General features: G+C 40.5%; 3 protein-coding genes and 1 long non-coding RNA gene across 7 annotated transcripts; all 4 read right to left on the reverse strand.

Moving 5' to 3' along the window:
- Positions 1 to 1239: 1239 nt before the first annotated feature.
- On the reverse strand, positions 1240 to 4573 carry LOC121809570 (protein IQ-DOMAIN 25-like). Of its 2 annotated transcripts, none has more exons than XM_042210280.1 (4): positions 4111 to 4573; positions 2554 to 2745; positions 2398 to 2466; positions 1240 to 2127 (listed from the first exon to the last, which is right to left on the reverse strand). In XM_042210280.1, exons 1-4 carry the CDS (start codon positions 4393 to 4395, stop codon positions 1435 to 1437), a joined length of 1239 nt encoding a protein of 412 aa, XP_042066214.1. In that variant the 5' UTR covers positions 4396 to 4573; the 3' UTR covers positions 1240 to 1434. The 2 variants fall into 2 exon arrangements, with proteins under 2 accessions (XP_042066214.1, XP_042066213.1); XM_042210279.1 differs by having other exon boundaries at positions 1240 to 2130; positions 4111 to 4572.
- A 1581-nt stretch (positions 4574 to 6154) lies between these two features.
- On the reverse strand, positions 6155 to 16196 carry LOC121808310 (protein FAR1-RELATED SEQUENCE 7-like). Of its 3 annotated transcripts, none has more exons than XM_042208726.1 (6): positions 15897 to 16196; positions 7537 to 9882; positions 7284 to 7436; positions 7136 to 7195; positions 6778 to 7050; positions 6155 to 6686 (listed from the first exon to the last, which is right to left on the reverse strand). In XM_042208726.1, exons 2-5 carry the CDS (start codon positions 9865 to 9867, stop codon positions 6973 to 6975), a joined length of 2622 nt encoding a protein of 873 aa, XP_042064660.1. In that variant the 5' UTR covers positions 9868 to 9882; positions 15897 to 16196; the 3' UTR covers positions 6155 to 6686; positions 6778 to 6972. The 3 variants fall into 3 exon arrangements, with proteins under 3 accessions (XP_042064660.1, XP_042064657.1, XP_042064659.1); XM_042208723.1 differs by having other exon boundaries at positions 7537 to 9891; XM_042208725.1 differs by having other exon boundaries at positions 6155 to 6689; positions 7537 to 9891.
- Positions 16197 to 17200: 1004 nt separating this feature from the next.
- Positions 17201 to 22363, reverse strand: LOC121809231. Its single transcript, XM_042209766.1, has one exon. The coding sequence runs from the start codon at positions 22361 to 22363 to the stop codon at positions 17201 to 17203; it is 5163 nt and encodes a 1720-aa protein (XP_042065700.1).
- A 1014-nt stretch (positions 22364 to 23377) lies between these two features.
- Positions 23378 to 23920, reverse strand: LOC121807158. The gene is made up of 2 exons (XR_006051762.1): positions 23617 to 23920; positions 23378 to 23512 (listed from the first exon to the last, which is right to left on the reverse strand). It is a non-coding gene; the product is annotated as an uncharacterized LOC121807158 (long non-coding RNA).
- Positions 23921 to 24358: the final 438 nt, after the last annotated feature.

Raw genomic sequence — 24358 nt, forward strand, 5'->3', positions numbered from 1 at the left:
CAAACATCTCCTACTCCACATTCACAAATATAAGTAATGGACTCAATCATCATATATTATGTTTGTGAGGGTGGATTAGGAAATATTGTAGGATTTGTTGTAGGTGTTTTTTGCACCACCTAAAATGTATTAACACTTCATTAAACTTTTATTGACAATTTTATTTTTCTTATACATCATTTTAATTGATTTTTTATTTTTATTTTTTATTTATTTAAATATGAAGTTTAAGGTGAAAAAAGGTATGGAGGTATGAATGATTATTGTGGGAACAAAATAACTAAATAAGGCTGCAAAATGGGTCAAGTGAGTGAGCACTAAGTTATAGTAAAAGTACAAATTTGTGTTTCAATACGGGCATAGCCCTATGTATTGTCTTTGTTACAACAAACACAATGGTCTTGATGTTTGTAGGGTTTCTTAAATTGAAAGTAGCATTGATAATTAATGATAAATGCGAATAACATGGATTTAATAATTGATAGTAATTAATAATAAATGTGAATAACATGGATTTACTTATATATATATATGGTTCGTGAGAATGCTTCCGGACGTAATCGGGCATCAAGGGCTTTCGATGTTATTGAAATGTATATTTGTGATATGACAACTCGCGATTTGTGGAGTTTTTTAAAAAACCGCAAGTAGATACACGTCGACAGGGTGTGAATGCTTGAATACGATTCAATCGCGTTATTTGAGATATATTCGATGTTGGATATTTGAGGTCGCCAACAAATCAACAACTCAAAACTGTTAGCAGCTACTCCATATGCACTATACACGACACAACTTATGGAGCATTCTTAGTAGCATCAACCGCATGCACTGAGTATGGAAGAATTGTCCTACAACATCGAGGGGTGCGTAAACTATCGGCCACAAAGATTCTCATCCAACCACCGTGCTCGAAGAAGTGTGGAACATCGACTATGGATCTTACTTGCACTCTCCGGTGTTGTCGATTGCAATGATAGCATCAACGTGTGTATATGTTGGCCAAACAGTAGAAAGTTTAATGCGTTTGAGTCCTCTGTGGCCCTTGCACTTGGGGCACTGCATAAATCCGGTGGAGCATATTAACAACAATTACATGTCACTAACGCATTAACTTCGTTATTACAATGATTACTTTCAAGCAATTTTTTTATCAAAAGTAAATTAACCAATTTTATTTAAAATTTTAAATACAAATCAAGTAAGTGAAATATTGATTATCATGGTTGGAAATATCTCTAACACAAATTAACCAATTTTATTTTAAAATTTTTAATACAAATCAAATATGTGAAATATTGATAATCTCTAACACAAGTTATCAATATCCTCACAAACAAATGTTGATTACAAACAAAACAAACTTATAACAATAAGCTCTAACAACAATATCATGTGCTGATGTAGCTCAGACAGTAACCATGGAAAAGAGATTCATCGGTAGGCCCTTCGGCCGTAGCCGGAGTCGTTTCCGGTAATTCCTTGCCTCTTTACAAGTCCAGACTCGATATATGTGTTGCCATACGCAGAGCCCTTTTCTGAGACAGTGTCCATATTGATATTCCAAGGATCGCAGCCGTGTGTAGCAGCACTCAAGGCAAGCTCCTCGTGCTGCTGCGTTGTCCTCTGCTTGGGTGCACTGTGAGACCTGAGTTTAGCCCGGGATGACTTGGTATTCGCCATGTAACTGGGATGACTCAGATAATCACCAAACGCACTTCTAGAGCACTCGCTCCTAGCAGGAGTGAACGGGGCCCTTAGGTTGGTGGTCTGTCTAGACGAAGCTGAATTCACTCTCGGGCTGTTGTCAGCAGTCCTAGCTTCCTCGGAGGAAATACTAGGATTGATTGGTTTTTGGAGCTTTGAGAAAACTCTCTTTGAATGGTCCTGTCCTAAGTCGTTATTCTTCCATGCTGAGAAATAGTGGGAGTTGGGAGCTGCTCGGTCGCGAGGGTTCCACGTGTCTATCTCCAGTATCTTGTCATTTTTCTCGTCATCGCCGTGGCCACTCTCTGAGAAGGCCTCCGGGAGGTTGTTCCACGCGCTTTGTTCCATCCAGTGATTTAACCATCTGGAAGTTAGATGTGACGACTTCTCTTTGTTACAAACGTATGATCTTGAATGATGCTGCTGCATTTCACGCGACACGTTAAAGAATGTAAATTGCTTGGTTTCTTGAATACTCCCTCCGTCCCAAAGTAAGTGACATTTTTCATCTTTTGAAAAAACAAAAACTTTTATTCTCTCAAGTTTCACCTCTCTCCTACTTTAGTGTCTTTCTACTTAACTCACTAGACACCACTTTTTTAGTTTGCGTGCCAAAATGAAATGTATCACTTAAGTCGGGGAGAGGGAGGAGTAAATATATTCGGGATTATCATCAGTAAACTAAACTACCTTAAGAAGAGATCCACCATGTTTCCCAGTATTTGACCTCTCTGCGTTTTCTCCGATCCTTGCCACTCCCTGAAAGTATTGCACATGAACAGAATTGTTAACGAATACTCTGAGTCATAGGTGTAAGTTCATTAAATCAGATGTAAGTAGACTCACTGTATGATTAGAACTAGAGAAGAAGTTAATTCTAGCATCTGTGTAAGATCGATGTGCAGATGCTCGAGCCTGGATCTTGGCCATTGTTTGCATACGGTAGAGCATATCCGCGCTTTGCTTTCTCACAATGTGCCCTCTCACCAGGGCTTGAAGCTTAACCAATCCCTTGAGGGCCCTCAACGCTCTCTTAGCCTACAAACACACGTTCGATGTCACACCTTCTTTGCTTCGCCACACGACAAAAAATAATTTACAACAAGAATTGACCTTAGAGATGCTAAGCAGATAGTAACCAAAGGAGGTACAAAAGAGCAACCGAGTTAAGCCAAGTAGTTTATGAATCAAGAATAGCCACGAGTTTCTCCCCTTCTCCCCTTCTATGTCTCATACTGACCACAAGCAAATCTTGAGCTTTTCGAATTTTGATTCAATATTTTTCATATATAAGCACCATTTAGTCCATTATTGTAGCCTTAGAGATGTTATGCAGATAGTAACCAAAGGAAGTACAACGAGTTAAGCCAAGTTCTTATAAATCAAGAACTGCCACAAGTTTCTCCCCTTCTCAGTGACGGGATTCCTAGAATCGTTTATCAAGCATGATCACCACACCACTACAATACAAAACTTAGGCTTTTTGATCCAATACTTTTTATATGTAAGCACTCTTAGTCATTTCAATAACAATAGCAACTGTTAGAACAAGTTATAGTCCATTATTATAGAATTGCATAGGTAGAGAGAATGCTACCAAAACAGTAAAGTTGTTTCGAATGTGCACAAAAACAGTTCAACTTCACATGTGAAGCATCATATGCTTCTTATCTCAAAAACTGTGCTTCTATGTCTCATACTGACCACATAAAAAGACATTCACAAACTTTACCTACAAAGTAAAGCTCATTAGCTCCTTTACACCACAGATAAGAGACAAACTCCCAAAAGAAGAAGGAAATATCCTTCACAACTTAAGAGGACAGAACAAAGTGCTGCAACACCTGTGTTAAAAGACAAAGGAACTAACTGTCAATAATTGTGTAATATCACAGCCACTAGCTTGGTGGTGGAACTGAGTCCCACTTCCCCACCACCACTCCCTCACTTGATGACCAGTGACATCAACCTCCAAAAATCATATACACCCTCCATCACTCCCGAAAAATAGTCTTATTTTGCCATTTTCGTCGAAATTAACCCACTTCTGTTTTCGGAAGCTTTTCACTGCATAGGCACATACTACTATTACACTACTAATGCATTTCACCATCCATTGACACTACTTCAACTAATTATTTCTCTTTCTCGTTCCTAATTCACCAATTTCGCATTAAAACTCGTGGTGCCCCAAAATCTCAATTATTGATATATGATTTGCTGTCATTCCCCACGTAGTAGATATGTATGACAAAGACTTCACATGATACAAGAACTCAAAGGGGGCTCTCACCCCAAACTTCCAATAAGTCCAAAACTCAATTCATTCACTAATTAACTAAAATAAACACAAATTGAGCTAAAGACACGATTTTTATCAAAACTGAAAACAAAATTACCAACCAAATAGGCTCGGAAAGCCGACTGAATCTTGACGGCGGCCAACACAGACCTCCAATCAGTAGTTGCACCGCTGGTCAAGCGGACCACCTGAGCTGCGGCTTGGGCGGCGACGACCGCAGCCTCGGCGACGGCGGCGGTGGCGGCGGCCACCGCTATTGCGTGCTTGTTGGTGTCGATGTAGGGACTCGACATAGGATTTTCCGCATGATTTGGGGGAGCCGGTGAAGAATCCGGCGGCTTTTTGGAGGTAAAGAGGGAACGGAACCACCTGGCCACCTTACCCATGGCGCATTGCTGGGATTGCGGTTGAGGGTTGAAGTTTAGGAGGATTGAGCATTTTGATTGTGAAGAGATAGATGAGTGTGGTGGAATTTATTGAAGTGTGGGAGAAGGGAGTGAGTGAGGGAAAGGCGCTTCTGGTTGGTGTAAAACGCAACAAATATAGAACAAAACGCTAACTGGTTTCATTTTAATGCCTTCTTCCCACAATTAAATATTCATACACCACTACCTTGGCCCCACCTCCTTCCATTCTCTACTATATAAAGAAGATTTCAATATTTGTTCTCAGTAAAAAATTGTATTTTCAGTTTTAAAAGTTAAAAAAATGAAATTTGGATTCGTTTAAGATTATTTCATGGTGTTTTTTGTGAAATGTATCTAGTAATAGTGGGAAAATTATTTGTGGATGTCAACACTGATGAGTGATGAATTCGGCTATTCATACAAGAAAACAACGTTGTTTAATTGAAAACATCAATAACAGTAGGATATTACGAACAAAACATAAATTTTTAATTTATATAGTTTGAATTTGATTATAGTTATTCCATGGCCCACTTCTTTTATAAAATGGTGGAGTAGATAGTTGAGAAATCACATGTTGACTTTACTATTTATGTGTTAAATAATGTCAGCAATATATACTACTATAAAAATGACGTCGATCGGTAGAAAAATATTAACAATATATTAAAGTAAGTTAATGCATTTTTTATCATGAATAATGGTGAAAATTTTTAAATTTCATGATTTTCCGATTGTTTAATGTTGCATGATTTTCTGGCAATTCGCCCCTACAAAATTGAGTATTTATCCTAAGCGTAACATTAGTACTCCCTCCGTCCCGGGCTATTTGCCCATTTCCTTTTCGGCACGGAGATTAAGGAATGAGTGTATAGGAAAGTCAAAAATGACGGCTGTATGTGAAAATTTTTACTAAAAATGGAAAGAGTGCAAGTAACTTGGGACGCCCAAAAAGGAAATAAGTGCGAGTAGTGCGGGATGGAGGGAGTATTATTAAATAATTTTTTGGGTTCTTAATTTGGTGATCAACAGTTTTACATAACAGTATATGGGCCAAGTTTAATGCAAGGCTTTAATAAATGGATGTGAAAGTATTGGTGTAAGTCATATTGATACTTAATGTCTTTCATAAAAAATTAGGGGCACAATAAAAGAACTCTGAAACCCAAACTGCATTTTACTACAATAATAAAATATACAGTATTACTTTACTCCACATAGGCTTGAGCTGTCGATTTGGGTTTACCAAAACAATCGGTGAAGTAACCTCATAATTAAATTAGCTATAGCTAAAATCATACACTTTGAGAAGTACCAAGAGTAATTATTGAAAGGATCAACTAATGGATACATCAAGAAAACCATTTCACCTAAAAAACTAGGCAATACTCCTTCCCAATTGTCCACAAAAAATAATACGCCTTCCGTTCCACATTAATACAATCATATTCTTTTTTAGGACGTTTCAACTTTATTCGTCATTTCTATTCCTTTTTAGGACGTTTCAACTTTATTCGTCATTTCTATATTTAAAAAAAAACAATGCACTCTCTCGCTCATAGTATTTTGTTATCTCTCTTACTTTGTTATTCTTCATCTATCTTACTTTATATTCTCCATTTCACATACTATTAAATATTTATTTCTTAACCTCCGTGCCAAAATGAAATGTTTCTATTAATATAAAATGGAGAGAGTACTAATAGCGAAAGACACAAGTTTTGATGCAAATATGATAAAATAAAGTAAAAATACAGAGAAAAATTATGAAGTACTCGTTAATGAAAATGAGACGTATCTTATCAAAGAAATAAATTTACATACATATGCTAATTTTGATGGACGAACCAAAATGATCATCGTCCACACTTAAAACAGGTAATTCACATAAAACAGAAGACATGGGTAGAGCTAACAGGAGCCACAATTCCTAGTAATCCACCCCTGCTTAAGAAAGTGAAACAGCACACAAGTACACAAAATGATGAATTACTACTGACTGCACCACCAACCCAAATCTTCCATTTCCTCTAACAACAATCCTTAAACACAACAAAACAAACACCTCCCATGTTATTAAAGGAGGATATGTAATGTAACCACACTTTGAGAATCATAGATTCACTATCACAACCTACACATGATTCCAAGTGCAATTTAGTATTTACAATTACTTGTTGCCATCATCAATTGCACCAGTGGTAAAACACCACAAGATAAGTCAAATCAGCATCGAGGTCCCGTGCCTTCACCATATCCGCTTAGTCAATCTACTATGTATCATCAGAAATAGAAACACTCAGGCTTTAAAATGCAAAAGAAGGAAGAAAAATGCATAGGATGAAAGTGTGAACAACGCACCCAGGAGTTTGTAGAGGCAAGCTCCTTGATAAGGCATTTCCTTCTCGAACTCCTCTTAGCAGTATATCATTTCGTGGTCCATGCCTCACTAGGAGAAGACTGACTCGATCTCGAGTATCAGTACGGAAGACTAAACTATGTACTCCATATAATAATACACTGAATCCTGCTACGGCATACTTCCCAATATATATCCTAAACACCAGCAGCTCTGTATCTATGATTATAATGCATGAATGAAGATGGATGTAGGTGCTGGCTGTCATCCATTACCTACGCATGGATCAGGAGAAGCGAATCTTGTCAACAAAGCATAATTTCGGTCAGAATAAAAGTTCCATATAGCAACAATACCTACCTGCTTCAATTGATTAATATTTGACACAGGGTCCTGAAACTGGCTATGAATCAATGACTCCTGGATGAAAGAAGTACAGAGTAGATTAGTGAAAGCATATATCAAGAGTTTGCAATAGATTTCCGATGGCAGGCGTAAAAGTACTTACTTGAAGGAGTTGCGCATGACTGGGAGAATGATGTTGGCTAGTGAAAAAACTTGAAGGTTCGTACATGTTCGGGTTGACTTGCTGGTTAATGGTTAAATTAGATGCTTGATACATATTCTGCATCATATGACTGGATTCAATGGTGTATAAGCCCTTCAATAGAGATAAAAATAAATTGTAAAACATCTGTGTTTAATAAGAAAGACACAGAAAACAGCCAATTATGAAGTCTCTCAAAATGTAACCAATATACCTGTGTAAGTGGACTCAGTGTAGGCGCAGAAATTGGAGGAGAAATATATGTGGGAGGAGCACAAGTTACGGATAGAACTGATTCAGGTGGAGAAGGGCGAATATTTATACTGCCACTCACACCAGGGATTTGTTCACCACAGTGATTCAGTTGATCTTTATCAGGTACTATACTTTCTGCTTCAGTGGTTCCTTTCATCACATCAACATCCTGATTCTCAAATTCATTTCTATCAAGACCAACATCAGCTAGTCCATTGTCTGAAGCACAAGGACCTTTAGCTTCTGCAAAAGTTTTAAAATTCAGGATTCTTTCAATTCCTCGTGTGACTTCATCAAGTTGCCTTGAAGCATATTCAAAAGCTGGGTCAGATTCAGCAGCCCTGGCAGATATTTGCATTATATTACGACAGAGGTCTTTGTAACGAGTGGCAATGATCATTCTGTTGTCATCACCTGCACAGATATGACTTTCTCCAATTGACAAAATCCTTGCATCTTTTGCCCATCTCTTTAAGATATAATAATGCGGAACAACCTTTATATTTTGATGATCAAGGACTTTTAGAGCATGGCTGCACAAAAACCCAACATGCTCAAACTTCATGCAGTTGCAAGAAACAGTGCCATCAAAAGAATTATATGCGACCAAGAAGTATCTGGACTTTCCATATGTTTTGGCTTTGTAATCGGTTCTTGTATCACGCTCACCGCACTTATCAATAATGACATTTAAACATTTCTCATATTCTCTCTGAAATACTTCAAAAGCCTTCGGTGTATAAGTCTCACTAGGATGCTTAAGTAAGATTGCATTAGCCATTAAAACTGGAGCATGTCTTCCCATGTCAAGGGTTGATTCTAGTTCTCTGTACCTTTGTTCACTGACCACATTCTCGAAATGTTTAAAAAACTGAAGAACGTCAATATCTGGCCCTAAGCAGCTTCTGAGTTTATCAGACAAAAGCTCCACCAGATGTGTGCCATTTCGCTCAACGAAGAAAGTATTTCTATCATATGCTACAGCCCATTTCTCTTTCTCTCTATACATCCATCTCAGCCATGCATTATTACTCAAGCAATGTCTCTCCAACATAGAGTCCCATGCTTGGATGAAATCTTCCTCCTGCCAATGACCAAAGATACAACTTCTAAGATCAATCAAAAAAGAATCATATTCTTTAACCACATGGCGAAGATGTTTTAGGGCAATCAGATACATCTGCCAGGCACAGATACAGTGGCTTGTTTCTGGTAAAACTGCATGAATAGCTTGAACAACAGTAGCATCCTGATCTGACAGAATGAACTTAGGTTTCTTACCAGACATCGCTTGCACAAAAGTTTGAACAAGCCACTTGAAGGAGTCAACACTGTCATCATATAAGAAGGCAGCACCAAAAATTACAACTTGCCTATGATTATTTAGTCCAACAAACTGAACAAGAGGACGAAAACTTTTGTTTCTTGTGCACGACATATCTAGACAGACAACATCCCCAAAATGGCCATACTCGGCGATCATATTGTCATCTGCCCAAAATATATTGCTAACCTTATCATCAATGTCGAGTTGTAATGAGTAAAAGAATGAAGGGTTTACAAAATGCTGTCTCTGGAAATAATACATCAAGCGTGCAGCATCTCCTTCTTTCATATCTCTTGTCCGCCTGGAGCTCAAGAAAACATCATCTTCTACCTGAAGGTCATCGAAATTTTCTGGAGCGCAAAACCGTATACCTAACATCTGAAACGACAGCTTTGACTGAATCTCTGAGTTCTTCAATGAGTCCGTTTCAGGAACTTCAGTACAGTCCTCTTTACCTGATGGGGATTCTAGTAACCTCTCAGCTTTAGTCAGATTCACATCCTCGTGATTGTGCTCTGCTTCAAACTGAGTAACAGTGTATTTTCCATCAGTTTGCCGAGTTACTACCATGTAAGCCAAACAACCTGTTCTTGTTTCCTTGCGATGTTTCTTCACATTAATATCTCTCTTGTCTTTCTTCCGGTGACCTTGTCTGGAACAGGTAAACTTTCTTGACATCACCCGTCCATGGACTTTGCTCCTATTGACCCAGTCTTTTCTTACACTGAACCCAACCAACTCAGCATACTTATGATAAAATCTATACGCTTGCTCATCAGAATCAAACTCAGTGCCCAGTTTTAGTACATCATGTTTCAAAGAACGACGAGAACGAAGTCCTTTGACATTGGATGATTTTGGGCTACGACAATCATGCTCCACATTCAAGTCCAAATTATTTGACATCCTGACATCTACATCATTCTCATGGTTCTGAACTTTCTCGCCCTCATTTACATCCATGGCCCTTCCTTCAAACTGCAAAGGCTAGCATGGACGATAAATTTTGTAAGTTTTTTTAGATCAAAAAGTTCCCTAGTAATAAATTAGTAATTTCTATTATTTCCTTTTGCCCCACTTCCCCTATCTTTCGTTCGAAGGATGAAAACCATGAAATCAAAGCAAGGCCCAAATCATGGACTAGTAAATACTCCACTAAATAGTAGTAGCAGTAGTAATAAGAGAGACAATGATAAGGAGTTCATATGCTATTTAACCCCGAAGAGCTGCTAAAGATCTTGTATTTTTTGCGAAACCCCAGCTTGTCTCTCAACAAACATGATATACTATAAGGTGTTGGAATTTTAGTGTATTATATGAAAGTATTACTAAAATACTTTATAATATATTAATGATATGATTTGCTGGTATTAAATGTATTAAGGTTATTATGAAATTCTGTATTTCATAATTCTGTTATGCATTTAAATGACGTCAACTGCTGTTAGGCAGTTAATGACAGTTTGTCATTAGTGCAAAAACTGCACAAAACAGTTACCCATTTTGGCGGTTAAATTAACTGTCGTGGCAGTTAATTCTGTAGTGTTGTGTATAAATATAAACAGAAAATCTAAACTAAGATATATAGATGAATTTAGTCTTATCCGATCATAGATTTTGTATCCACAAAATACTTGATCTGAAAGTGTTTTTCACACGATTCTAAATTATCCAAGTATTCAATCTCTTTAAAAACCTACATATATTCCTACAAAGATCAAGTAAATTGTACAAGATGACTGGAGGAGAAACTGTGAGAGACATGGCATCCAGAATCACAAGACTCGACAAGTTTGAAGGGGTAGATTTCAGAAGATGGCAGAAAAAGATGCACTTCTTTCTGACATCAATGAAGGTGGTGTATGTTCTGAGTACCCCGATGCCTGTGTCTAATGAAGGAGAAGAAGAAACCCTGGAACAGACCAGAAGGAGAAAGAAGTGGGAAACTGATGACTACACATGCTTAGGGCACATCTTGACTGGTATGAATGATTCCCTGTTCGACATCTATCAAAATGCAGAATCTGCCAAGGAACTTTGGGATTCTTTGGAAGCCAAATACATGGCTGAAGATGCTTCAAGCCGGAAATTCCTTGTAAGTGATTTCAATAACTACAAAATGATAGACTCAAGGCCAGTTATGGAACAATACAATGAACTACTCCGGATTCTGGGACAGTTTGAACAACACCACATGAAAATGGATGAATCCATTTCTGTTTCCAGTGTGATTGACAAACTGCCCCCATCTTGGAGGGACTTTAAACACACCCTTAAACATCAAAAGGAAGAACTTTCCTTGGTCCAATTGGGCAGCCATCTCAGAATTGAAGAATCCTTAAGGAATCAAGAGAAAGGAAAACCCAAAGATAAGGGTGTGGCTGTTAATCCATCTGTTAACATGATGGATACTGGTAACAAGTCCAAAGGCAAAAGAAAGGGCAACTTTGGTGACAATTACACAAACAAGAAATCCAAATTTACTTGTTGGAAATGTGGAAAGGAGGGTCACTTTAAGAAGGACTGCAGAAGTGGTAAAAAGAACAAGAAGAATGGTGCAAGTTCTAGTAGAACCAAACCTGACAACTCTGGATCACAAGATCCGGATGCACAAAAGGGTATGGTTTTACCTTATCTTAATATTCCTAATTTAAACCAAATTTCTGAAACATCAACTGCAACTTATTTGCAGGATGATGAGAACAATTGGTGGGTTGATTCAGGGGCCACAAGTCATGTTTGCAAGGATAGAAGGTGGTTCACATCATTGCAAACTAATGTGGATGGGTCTGAAGTTAGAATGGGCAACAGGACTTCTGAATCAATTGAAGGAATAGGAAATATTAAGATAGTATTTACTTCTGGAAACTGTTTACTGTTAAGAAATGTATTGTATGTACCTAATGTTAGGAAAAACTTGCTGTCTAGTCCGGTTCTAAATAACCTTGGATATAAACAAGTTATTGAATCTAATAAATATGTATTATCTAAGCATGGTGTATTTGTTGGCTTTGGATATTTATGTGATGGAATGTTTAGGCTGAATCTTAATTTACCATTTAAAGACAAAAATGCCTTTGTCATCACTTCTAGTAATTCTCCAAACTCTAAGCTTTGGCATGAAAGACTAGGACATGTGCACTATAAAAGAATTATAGAAATGTCCAAAAATAGTCTTATTCCTGCATTTACTGTCAACAATGACAGATGTAAAACATGCATGTTAACCAAAATAACCAGGCTCCCATTTAAGGATGTTGTTAGGGAATCTAAACCTTTGCAATTAATCCACAGTGATTTATGTGACTTTCACTCAACCCCATCTATGGGAAATAAAAGGTATGTCATTACTTTCATAGATGATTCAACTAGGTACTGTTATGTATATCTTCTAAACACCAAAGATGAGGCTTTGGACAAATTTAAGATATACAAAACAGAGGTTGAACTCCAAAAGGGTGAGATGATTAAAGTGTTTAGATCAGATAGGGGAGGTGAGTATTATGACCCTGAATACTTTCAATCAGTTGGAATAATACATCAAGTAACAGCCCCATATACCCCACAACAAAATGGAATTTCAGAAAGGAAAAATAGAGTGCTAAAGGAAATGGTAAACTCTATGCTTTCTTATTCTGGTTTAAATGAAGGATTTTGGGGAGAAGCTATGTTAACAGCCTGTTACATTTTAAATAGGGTACCAAACAAGAAAAGTAAGGCAACTCCCTATGAATTATGGTTTGGAAAACCTCCAAACCTGAGTTACTTTAAGGTTTGGGGCTGCAGGGCTGTGGTCAGGTTAAATGATCCTAAAAGAAAAACCTTAGGTGAAAAAGGAATTGACTGCATTTTCATTGGATATGCACAACATTCTAAAGCTTATAGGTTCCTTGTCCTAGAACCAAACAAAGCTGTTCCTGTGAATTCTGTTATGGAATCCAGAGATGCTATATTTGATGAAAATAGATTCACTTCTATTTCAAGACCTAAGGATTTAAACCCAATTCAAGAAAACAGAATGTTGAATGATCAACAAGATTCTGATGAACCTTCTACTCAGCATTGGGTAAGAAGAAGTGTAAGACCAAGGAAACCTGTGGGCATGGATGGAAATTTTCAGCTCCATTTGATTGAAGGATCGAGAGATGAGATTCAATCTCAGTACTTCTATTGTTTCAACATAGAAGAAGATCCTAAGACATTCAATGAAGCTATGAATTCTAGAGATGTGTCATTTTGGAAGGAAGCCATTGATGATGAAATGGATTCCATTCTGCAAAATAACACATGGGAATTGACTGATTTACCCCTTGGTTGTAAACCTCTGGGATGTAAATGGATTTTCAAGAAGAAAATGAAAACTGATGGGTCAATTGATAAATTCAAGGCAAGGCTTGTGATTCAAGGTTTTAGACAAAAGGAGGGCATAGATTATTTTGACACCTATGCACCTGTGGCTAGGATTTCAACCATAAGGCTGCTAGTAGCTATGGCTGCTATTCATAAACTTTTAATCCATCAAATGGATGTAAAGACAGCATTTTTAAATGGAGACTTGAATGAAGAAGTCTACATGAAACAGCCTGAAGGATTTATACTTCCTGGTAATGAATACAAAGTGTGCAAATTGGTAAAATCCTTGTATGGATTGAAACAAGCACCTAAGCAATGGCATCAAAAGTTTGATGACACTGTTTTATCAAATGGATTCACACTGAATCAAGCAGATAAATGTGTTTATTCCAGATTTGACAAATCAGGAAATGGGGTCATCATTTGTCTTTATGTTGACGACATGCTCATCTTTGGAACCAGTCAAGATCAGATTGATCAAACCAAAGATTTTCTATCTTCTAAGTTTTCTATGAAAGACTTAGGAGAGGCAGAGGTCATTTTGGGAATTAGGATCAAAAGGAATTCCTCTAAGGAGATTTCTATCTCTCAATCTCACTATATTGAGAAGGTGTTGAAGAAATTCAATCATGGTGACTGTGCACCCGTTAGTACTCCTATTGATCCCAATATCAAATTATTGCCAAACAAAGGCAATGCAATTTCGCAATTGGAATACTCAAAGGCCATTGGCTGTCTGATGTATGCAATGATTAGTACAAGGCCTGATATTGCATTTGCAGTGGGAAAATTGAGTAGGTATACTCATAATCCTAGCATTCATCACTGGCAGGCCATAAGGAGGGTGTTTAAGTATTTGAAAGGAACACAGAATTATTGCTTGGCTTACAATGAATTTCCGTCTGTTTTAGAAGGATATTCGGATGCTAGTTGGATTACTAACTTAGAAGATCATTCCTCAACAAGTGGATGGATATTTCTACTTGGAGGAGGAGCAATCTCTTGGGCATCAAAGAAGCAAACATGCATAACAAATTCAACCATGGAGTCTGAATTTGTTGCATTAGCAGCAGCAGGCAAAGAGGCTGAGTGGTTAAGGAATTTAATCTATGAAATTCCTCTGTGGCCAAAACCTATCTCACCTATATCCATGAGGTGTGATAGTGCTGCTACATTGGCTAAGGTATATAGTCAAGTTTACAATGGCAAGTCTAGACATTTAGGTGTTAGACATAGCATGGTTAGGGAATTGATCACGAATGGTGTGATATCAGTAGAATTTGTTGGGACTCAACAAAATCTGGCAGATCATCTAACCAAGGGTTTAGCAAGAGACTTAGTGCACAAGTCTGCTAAAAGGGTGGGTTTAAAGTCCATATAATTCTAATGTTTGGATACCCAATTTCCTTTTAACTAAATGTTAAATGTGAAATTCAATGTGGAAAGCCAAACAGTAGGATTTGACACATGTTTAATCACTCAAGGTATGTGTTTACAACTGTCAGCATAACTGAGGTTGAAGTTTCACTTCTTAATAATCTTTTGACAAAGTGTTTTGGCAGAACAAGATGAAAAGATTACCTATATGAACATGGAATCCAAGTTGTTCCAGTAAAGCTTTGGACTTAGCTTTATACATGTTCATTGAAGGATAAGGACACAAGACTTGTTTTTAAATAAGTGTCATGTTTAGATTTTAGTTTGAAAATTGTGTGTATGTTAAATCTGATATTCAATGTAATAATAAGAGTTCAATTCTCAGAACACTCTTATATTCGAATATTTGTATATTAACATGCTAAGATGAAAATTCAATCCTTAGGATATTTTCATTTATGCACAATTTTATTTTCTGTTTTTTTTTATGGTAACACTAAAATGGGGGAGGAATGTTGGAATTTTAGTGTATTATATGAAAGTATTACTAAAATACTTTATAATATATTAATGATATGATTTGCTGGTATTAAATGTATTAAGGTTATTATGAAATTCTGTATTTCATAATTCTGTTATGCATTTAAATGACGTCAACTGCTGTTAGGCAGTTAATGACAGTTTGTCATTAGTGCAAAAACTGCACAAAACAGTTACCCATTTTGGCGGTTAAATTAACTGTCGTGGCAGTTAATTCTGTAGTGTTGTGTATAAATATAAACAGAAAATCTAAACTAAGATATATAGATGAATTTAGTCTTATCCGATCATAGATTTTGTATCCACAAAATACTTGATCTGAAAGTGTTTTTCACACGATTCTAAATTATCCAAGTATTCAATCTCTTTAAAAACCTACATATATTCCTACATAAGGAAACTTACCAGAACACAAAACAAGATATGCAAACTTATGACCACAATTCATTTATATTTGCAATACATATTAAACAGCCCTAGTTGTTAGCATAGTATCAACATGAAACCGTGAGATAAATGCATACACTCCTTACATTCTAAATTGAAAAATAACCACGAACGACATGAACACATTGTGTCCAGCTGTGTGTAACGGTTACATTTGTTCGTCTATTCTACACTCAACCAAATAAATATGGATTCTCCGACTCAACAAAAAGCCATTCAAGGGTTAAATTCTTAATTTTAGAAGTAATTTACATAGAGTTACAGTACATGTATACCTTGAACTGGAAAATTAGCGGCGCAATAGACAGTGATGAGAGACTGACAAATGGAGTCTAACTAGGAAGCTTCAGCTAATACACAAGGAACAAACAAGGAAGCAAAACAGCGATGGATTCACAAGTCACTCGCCGCGAGAATTGTGCTCCCCGGCGGCGACGTCCGGAACTCACACAGTAGTGACTTGGCAGAATTACGAAGAAATGGCGGGATCGAGACGGCTGCGGCGGCGATGGTTGATTTTGGCGGTCACCGGTGAAGGATTGAGTAATAAATTAATTAGTGGATTTGTTTGGGGAAAAGGAGGAGATGGGGAAATTAGATGCGGATGAATCACATCCGTTTGTTCGATCTGATTAAATCCAACCGTTCCTTGAACCCGACCCAGCCCAATTTCAACCGTCACTAGATGGGTCGGGTTGTAGCCCATGTGCTTAGCCCGCTGGTCCTTTCAATTTATTTCATTTTATAGGGGCTAATGACATTCGATATATTTATTAAGGGATTTATTTGCAATTATTATGTGGACATTGTTAGCAGGGGCGGACGCAAAAAAAATACGATTAAGGGCTGTAATTTCTAAATTTTATTCTAAAGTTATATTTTTGGTGTTTTTGATAATTTATAAGGGCTTTTATATAATAATTTACATTAAATTTGAATAAATTTTAAAAATTTATAAAAGAAAATAGTTTTAAAAATATTTTTATTAAGGGCTTTAGCCCTACCCTATTTCTACATGAGTCTGCCCATGATTGTTAGTATTTTCAATTAAGCGATATTGTTTACTCTATGAATATATACGTAGTTTAACTCATTGATGTCGAAATTGGAGGTTTTTCTTTTGTGCATTGGACAGACATTATTTGTTAAGAGCACAATTCTCTTAACGAAGAAACCTTGCTGACTACGTACGCAACACACCAAATTCCGGCGTCCCGAACGATGGGATCGGCGGCTGAACGAGAAACTGGCGCGGAGAATCCTCCTCCGTCGGCAGTGGTTTGTAATTCTTTAGAGTATTGCACAAGTAATGTGGGCAAAATAATTCTTCATTAATTAATGCAAAGATTAATGAATAGCCCTATTTATAAGACTAAAACCCTAGGGTTGGTTCGACCTAGACCTAGACATCGGGAAAGAACCAACGAAGAAAACCCGACGGAGCATAAAACGCTCGACACGAAAATATTCAAAAAGAAAGAAAGTCAAAAGGAAAGTCAACATTACAATAAATTAAATAACCGAAATAACAGAAAGAAAAGGCGGACTCTTTCAGGCATTTTGTCGAGCAGCTGGTGCGCTATTTGGAGACGAAGTCTTTGTAGCGTTCCGGCTGCTTGATTCCTTGTCTTGGTCTCAACTTCCTCTCCGGGGCTTCCTTAGAGACTTCCTCCGATGGGTTCTGAGGCTCCAGGCTCGTTGACGGAATTTCCATGCTTTTCGGTGTCGACGAACATGGCGACGGAAGTATCTCGGCCATGTTGTCGTTTGCAGCTCCTTCCGTTTCTTGTAATTCAGTTGAGGACGTAACAACTCCCCCCTCCTTAGAAACTTCCTTGTCCTCAAGGGAGATTGTTGGATACCGCTTCTTCATTTCCTCCAATGGCTCCCAAGATGGTGAATCCGAGCCGTCTGACCAACGAACCAAAACGTGGTCTACCGCCGCTCCCCGATGCCATAATATCCTGGAGTCTAGGATCTCCACTGGATGGGCGACGGGTCTGTTGCCTACAAAGTCATCCGGGAGTGGGACGATTGGGTCGTCCTTCACGAAAGCTCGAAGAAGACTCACGTGAAAGACGTCGTGAATGCGACTCCCCTCGGGCAAGCGTAGCTTGTACGCTACTGGACCTATTCGCTTCACCACCTCGAATGGTCCGTAGAAACGTTTGGCAAGCTTAGCGGAAATGGGCTTTGCGACCGAATGTTGTCGATATGGTTGTAATTTCAACCACACAAAGTCGCCTACTTCATATTCTACGTGGCGTCTATGCTTATTCGCTGCCGCAGTCATCCGTTGCTGTGCGCGGGATAAGTTTTTGCGCAACTCAATGAGAAGCTCCCCTCGCTGATTAATCAAATCTGCTACATTGGGGGGGGTTTTCGCCGATGGGGCGGCTGCCACCAACAGCGGGGGTTCCCGTCCGTACAAAGCTTTAAAAGGAGAGGTGCCGAGGCCGGCGTGATGGAAGCAATTGAGAGCTAACTCCGCCCAAGGGAGAAAGTTCGACCAAGTAGACGGTCTATCCGAAGTGAAAGCTCGTAAATATTGCTCCAACCCTTTGTTGCGAATCTCTGTTTGGCCATCCGACTGGGGGTGATAGGCGGTGGTAAAATTCAATTTGGTCCCGCTAAGTCGCAGAATCTCCTCCCAAACTGCATTAAGAAATACCGAGTCTCTGTCTGAAACCAAAGTCTTCGGAAAACCATGGTGACGAACCACCGTGTTAACAAATAAATGGGCTACTCGCAAGGCGTCAAAGCGAGTAGGAAGGGCCGCGAAGTGGGCATACTTAGAAAGTCTGTCAACCACCACCATAATCGTTGTGTATCCGCGCGACTGGGGAAGACCTGTAATGAAATCCATTGAGACATCGTCCCAAACCTGCGATGGGACGGGTAGCGGTTGGAGGAGACCCGCAGGTTTCTGCGTCGAATACTTAGTGGACTGACATACCGCACATGCATTAACAAAGTCACGGACCTCCTTCCTCAATTTAGTCCAGTAAAATCCTGCCGACAACAGACGGAAAGTGCGTTCGTGTCCTGGGTGGCCCGCTATGGGCGTACAATGATGCTCTTCCATTAACAATCGTTTCAATTTAGAGGATTGGCTCACGACTATTCGCCTGTTAAAATATATCAACCCATCCGCGAAGGTGAATTGAGCAGGAGCCTTTCCTGATTGGATATCAGCCGTGAGATCCACCAAATCTGATTTGGTCGCTGTTTCCTGCCTCAAGGTATCCAGCAGCTTTGGCACGGGGTGGGCGACCGCGGTTAGGCACGCTGCGTCAGCTGACGGGTCCCCTTCGACCTGGGACAGCTCGTCGCTCTCGGCCTGGTCCTGAAACGGCCGGTCAGGGTCCTCACGCCGAGACAGCGCATCCGCTGCTCGGTTCAATGCTCCCTTCTTATACTCAATACGGAAATTGTATCCCATTAACTTCCGCACATATAATTGTTGATCTGGGGTCTGGACAATCTGTTGAAGTAGCTCCTTTAGGCTCTTCTGATCGCTGCGAATTACAAACTCCCGGCCCAATAAATATTGCCGCCATTTCTGCACTGCCTCGACTATCGCGTAGAGCTCCTTATGATACGTCGAGGCGACCCTGCGACGTGGCCCCAATTTGCGACTAAAATAGGCGATCGGATGTCCTTCTTGAATCAGAACTGCCCCAATTCCCGTGTCGGATGCATCCGTTTCGACATAAAAGGTCTTGGAGAAGTTCGGAAGACGTAGAACTGGAGTTGATGTCATCGCCGCTTTCAGCGCCTGAAAGGCCTCGGACGCTGCTTGTGTCCACACGAAAGCGTCTTTTTTGAGCAATTCTGTAAGCGGGCTCGCAATCGAAGCATAATGTGCGACAAACCTTCTGTAATAACCCGTGAGGCCCAAAAACCCCCTCAGCTGTTTCACGTTCCGTGGGAGGGGCCATGCAGTCATAGCCTCTATTTTCCGAGGGTCCGCGATAAGTGTGCCATCTGCAATCAAATGACCGAGATACTCAACAGTAGGGCAGCAGAAAGAACACTTTGATAGCTTTACATAGAATTTGTTTGCGCTAAGGAGCGATAGTACCTGAGACAAATGCTCGCAATGGTCGGCTAGCGTGGGGCTGTACACCAATATATCGTCAAAGAACACAATCACGCAGCGTCGTAGGAGAGGTTGGAAGATAGTGTTCATGGCTGCTTGGAAAGTAGATGGAGCATTTGTCAAGCCGAATGGCATGACTAAGAACTCGAAGTGCCCATCATGAGTTCTGAAAGCTGTCTTGAAAATATCAGCGTCGTGCATTCTAATCTGATGGTAGCCTGAGCGTAAGTCGAGCTTTGTGAAGAACTTGGCGCAACCCAACTCATCAAAAAGTTCATCCGCGGTCGGGATCGGGAATTGATCTGGAACCGTTGCCAGGTTCAAAGCACGGTAATCGATGCAGAAACGAAAAGTGCCATCTTTCTTCCGAATTAACAACACTGGTGAGGAGAACGGGCTCTGACTTCGCTGGATTATGCCTTGGGATAACATTTCTGTCACCTGTCGTTCAATCTCATTCTTCTGGAAATATGGGTAGCGATAAGGTCTCACATTGATCGGCCTCGTACCCGGTAGCAAGTGAATTCGGTGGTCGAAGGCTCTGGGTGGAGGCATACCTATTGGAAGGTCGAAAACCCCCCTATGAGAGTCGAGAACCCGTCGACAGTCAGCCGGAATGTCTGGCGGGAAGTCAGGATCAGCGGCTGCGGTGGGTGACGCCCCGTCGTCAGGGTCCACTGCCACTATCTCATAAAATTCGTGCTCCGCGGAGAAAGACGCCAGTAGTGCTAAGGACTGAAGAGAAATCTGTTGTGGACCCGGAACACGCCCTTGTAAAATAACTGATTTATTATCTCGTTGAAATTCCAACGTTTTTCCCACAAAATCCGCGGATATTCGGCCTAGAGACTCCAACCAGTCCATGCCGAGAATCACATCCCAGCCGTGGACATCGAGGATATGCAAATCTGTCAAAAAGTCCGTCCCCTGAATGGATAATTTGGTTCGTCTGGAGATGTGGGAGCATATGAGCGATGCACCGTTCCCTACATACACGCGGAAAGGGCGGATTCGTGATAACTGTAGCTGCAGCTGCTCCGCGAAACGGGAATGTAGGAAATTATGAGTGCTTCCTGTATCGATAAGAATGCGCACTCGTGTGATCCCGATGTCCCCCATAACCTGGAAAGGAACTGACCTTTTGCCACCTGTGAGTGAATGAAGGTGTGAGATGTCCTCTGTTATCAATTCTTCATCCAGAGGTGGGCTATCTTGCTCCTGACCCGACTCCTCCCACTCGTCGTCACCCACGTAGCACAACAGCCTCGTAGCGCAGACGTGGCCCGGCGTGTACTTCTCCGGGCAATGCCAAAACAAACCCTTACGCGAGCGCTCCGATTTTTCAGCATTAGATACACGGATCGGAGTAAAACGAGGCCGATCGAGCTCCTGGGGTTGCTTGCCCGCCTTCGACCCTTGAGCTGCGCTACTGTCCGGCGCCGAGGGTGGCGGCGGCTGCTGGCGCGCCTCTCTGCTAGGCCATTGTCTCCGCTGTGACGAAGCTTGTTGATATCGATGATCCTGATTCGCGGCCAAGCGTAAGGCCAATGCCATGGCCTCGGCTAAGGACTGTGGTTGCTGCAGTTCTACCTTCTCCTGAATGGGCATTTTAAGGCCTTCGATGAATACCGGGATTAAAATGTAGTCCGGGACTCCTTCCACCCGATTCAAAAATTTCTCAAACGTGTCGTGATACTCCGCCACTGTTCCCGTCTGCACTAGTTTGGCTAGGGGTCCAATGTAATTCCTGAAACTCTGCGGATCAAACCTGTGACGGACATCCTCCAAAAATTCTGGCCAAGTGACGTAGCGGTTGTTGTTCCTATAGTTAAATATCCATTCCGCCGCAGGAGGGTCAAAAAGCATTACCGCGTAGTGTAGTCGGTCCTCTTCAGGCATCATGATGTGATCAAAGTAATACTCTACACGCGAAATCCAACTCGACACGTCCGTTCCGTCGAAGTGTGGGGCCCGCATTTTGACTCCGTGATGTAAATCAGACCCTAACTGATATGGGGATCGATCTCTAGGGACCGGTGGGTCCCAGCACGATGCACGTCGACGCTGATCACGCCACCCTTGTTGACGCGTCGCTGGTGGGTCCCAGTTTGAGGGCCGACGCGGCTGATATGTACCCATCCTATTATCATGAACTCCCTCATACTGCCAATCTCCTCCTCGTCTCGCATCGTCCCGGCGTGAGAAAGCCCCCCGACGGCCTCCTCGTGCCCCCCTCCTTTCGCGAAACCCTAGGAAGCGGTTGTGAGGGTTTTGATCGCGCTGCGCCAAATCACCACTCCCCCTATACTCCGCATACTCTCGGTCGTCCGAATCGCGATCATCGTCCGGAGGATCGAATTCACGGCCTCTCGGGAACTCCAAACCATCAACCCGGACCTCCAGTTGATCAAATCTCGCCATTATCCGATCGAAACCCTGCGTTATCGGGTCGACCGACCCCGAATCCGTCCTCTGCAGACCGATTTGAGACGGATCCTCTCGTGGCGGTGGCCGTGGATGATCGCCCCCGTCACGGCGATTCCCGATTGGTGGGCGACGAGGCGCCCCCAAAAACAACTCCTGCGTATTCCCTCCGGTCAAACCCGGTTGATGAAGTTGTCTGTCTTCGATTGGATTCATGAGTTCGAGATGAAGCACCAGTTGTTAAGAGCACAATTCTCTTAACGAAGAAACCTTGCTGACTACGTACGCAACACACCAAATTCCGGCGTCCCGAACGATGGGATCGGCGGCTGAACGAGAAACTGGCGCGGAGAATCCTCCTCCGTCGGCAGTGGTTTGTAATTCTTTAGAGTATTGCACAAGTAATGTGGGCAAAATAATTCTTCATTAATTAATGCAAAGATTAATGAATAGCCCTATTTATAAGACTAAAACCCTAGGGTTGGTTCGACCTAGACCTAGACATCGGGAAAGAACCAACGAAGAAAACCCGACGGAGCATAAAACGCTCGACACGAAAATATTCAAAAAGAAAGAAAGTCAAAAGGAAAGTCAACATTACAATAAATTAAATAACCGAAATAACAGAAAGAAAAGGCGGACTCTTTCAGGCATTTTGTCGAGCAGCTGGTGCGCTATTTGGAGACGAAGTCTTTGTAGCGTTCCGGCTGCTTGATTCCTTGTCTTGGTCTCAACTTCCTCTCCGGGGCTTCCTTAGAGACTTCCTCCGATGGGTTCTGAGGCTCCAGGCTCGTTGACGGAATTTCCATGCTTTTCGGTGTCGACGAACATGGCGACGGAAGTATCTCGGCCATGTTGTCGTTTGCAGCTCCTTCCGTTTCTTGTAATTCAGTTGAGGACGTAACATTATTTCACACTTATCCTTTTAATCATATTTCCTGATCAACTGATATGGAATAAGGTCTTATAATTATATATACCGGATACATATTTTAAAAAATTTTATGGGATACACATGATTTCAAATTGTTGAAACTTTTCTCACCAAGAAATGAGAAGAAATAATTTGTTTACGATATTTAGCAAATTATGTGGAATTTCTTAAATTAGAGAAATACGTGAAATCATTATATCTTGAATTTAATGTGATAGGTTTTTAAGTCTATCATTCAAAAAGAAAAAGTCTTACTACTAACTAATTAGCGACGTTCATAACAACGAGGCAACAAATATTGAAACCATGTTTATTGCTTAGTTGGAGATACTTTTACTTTTGCATGAACTAATATTACATGGTGCGTTACTAGAAAAAAGTGGAAAAAGCGTTCCATTATTGTCGATGATCAAAATTCCAACTTCAGTTTGCTGTTGCAAGACAAAAAATCAAAAGTATTAAATTAAAATTAAAGGATTGTAATAAGAAAAAATTGTAAAGGAAAGAAAGAGAAAATAAAGCATGATATACATACGGCAAGTGAGGGGAGGAAGGTTGCACTGGGCCGGGATGCGAGAGGCGATGCGGAGTGTGCTACACAAGCAATCGCGGTTAATGGACTGCAGGGCGCCACAACAATCGGGGCTCGGGTTCGCCACGGCCCCGGGGACCACGTACGGCGTGCACACGTTCAGAGCTGACAAGGCGGACGAGCAAGGTTGTGCTAAGCTTCCGTCCGTAAAAAACATCGCACCCACCAGCAAAACCGCGAAAATCGCACTATAAAAAGTCGACTTCATTTATAGTATATGTATGCAAATGGAATGCAATTGTATTTATATTTTGTAGCTACCTTCAAGGTGAGTATATTTATAGCCTAATTATACCCAAGTTTTGCATGGCCAACCTAATTGCTATTTGTGTGTAGACATCAAACAACACACACATGACACAACTAATTAGGCTAAAAGAAGAAATAATTAGCAGCAAATAAATTGGGATATGTGATTGATATGCCATTTGATGACACAACATTATAGACAATTCAGATGGTCAGCTAGACAACAATGAATAATAAGGGTGTCCACTATAAGGTGGACACGCCCAATAGCCCCGCTCCAGTTTTTTGTCCATAGCCCCAATTTTTTATCCATAGCCCCAAAATTCTATTTCTACCACTATAGTGGACAACTCCAATAGCCCCAAAATTTTATAATCAATTCCCCGGCAAGGTTGTGCCTTGTGCGCTTCGAGCCACCGGCTGTTTCCACCTCGTT

The sequence above is a fragment of the Salvia splendens genome, chromosome 6 (genome assembly GCF_004379255.2).
Source record: "Salvia splendens isolate huo1 chromosome 6, SspV2, whole genome shotgun sequence".
Classification (NCBI taxonomy): Eukaryota; Viridiplantae; Streptophyta; class Magnoliopsida; order Lamiales; family Lamiaceae; genus Salvia; species Salvia splendens.

Excerpts from the sequence above, each read along its gene's own strand:
- LOC121809570 (XM_042210279.1), bottom strand. The coding sequence starts at position 4,395 with ATGGGTAAGGTGGCCAGGTGGTTCCGTTCCCTCTTTACCTCCAAAAAG. Across the intron at positions 2,467-2,553 it reads TCTCTAGTTCTAATCATACA|GGAGTGGCAAGGATCGGAGA; the intron begins GTGAGTCTACTT and ends CAATACTTTCAG. Across the intron at positions 2,131-2,397 it reads ATGGTGGATCTCTTCTTAAG|CAGCATCATTCAAGATCATA; the intron begins GTAGTTTAGTTT and ends CGTGAAATGCAG.
- LOC121808310 (XM_042208726.1), bottom strand. The coding sequence starts at position 9,867 with ATGGATGTAAATGAGGGCGAGAAAGTTCAGAACCATGAGAATGATGTA. Across the intron at positions 7,437-7,536 it reads CACTGAGTCCACTTACACAG|GGCTTATACACCATTGAATC; the intron begins GTATATTGGTTA and ends TCTCTATTGAAG. Across the intron at positions 7,196-7,283 it reads GTCATGCGCAACTCCTTCAA|GAGTCATTGATTCATAGCCA; the intron begins GTAAGTACTTTT and ends TCTTTCATCCAG.
- LOC121809231 (XM_042209766.1), bottom strand. The coding sequence starts at position 22,363 with ATGAATCCAATCGAAGACAGACAACTTCATCAACCGGGTTTGACCGGA.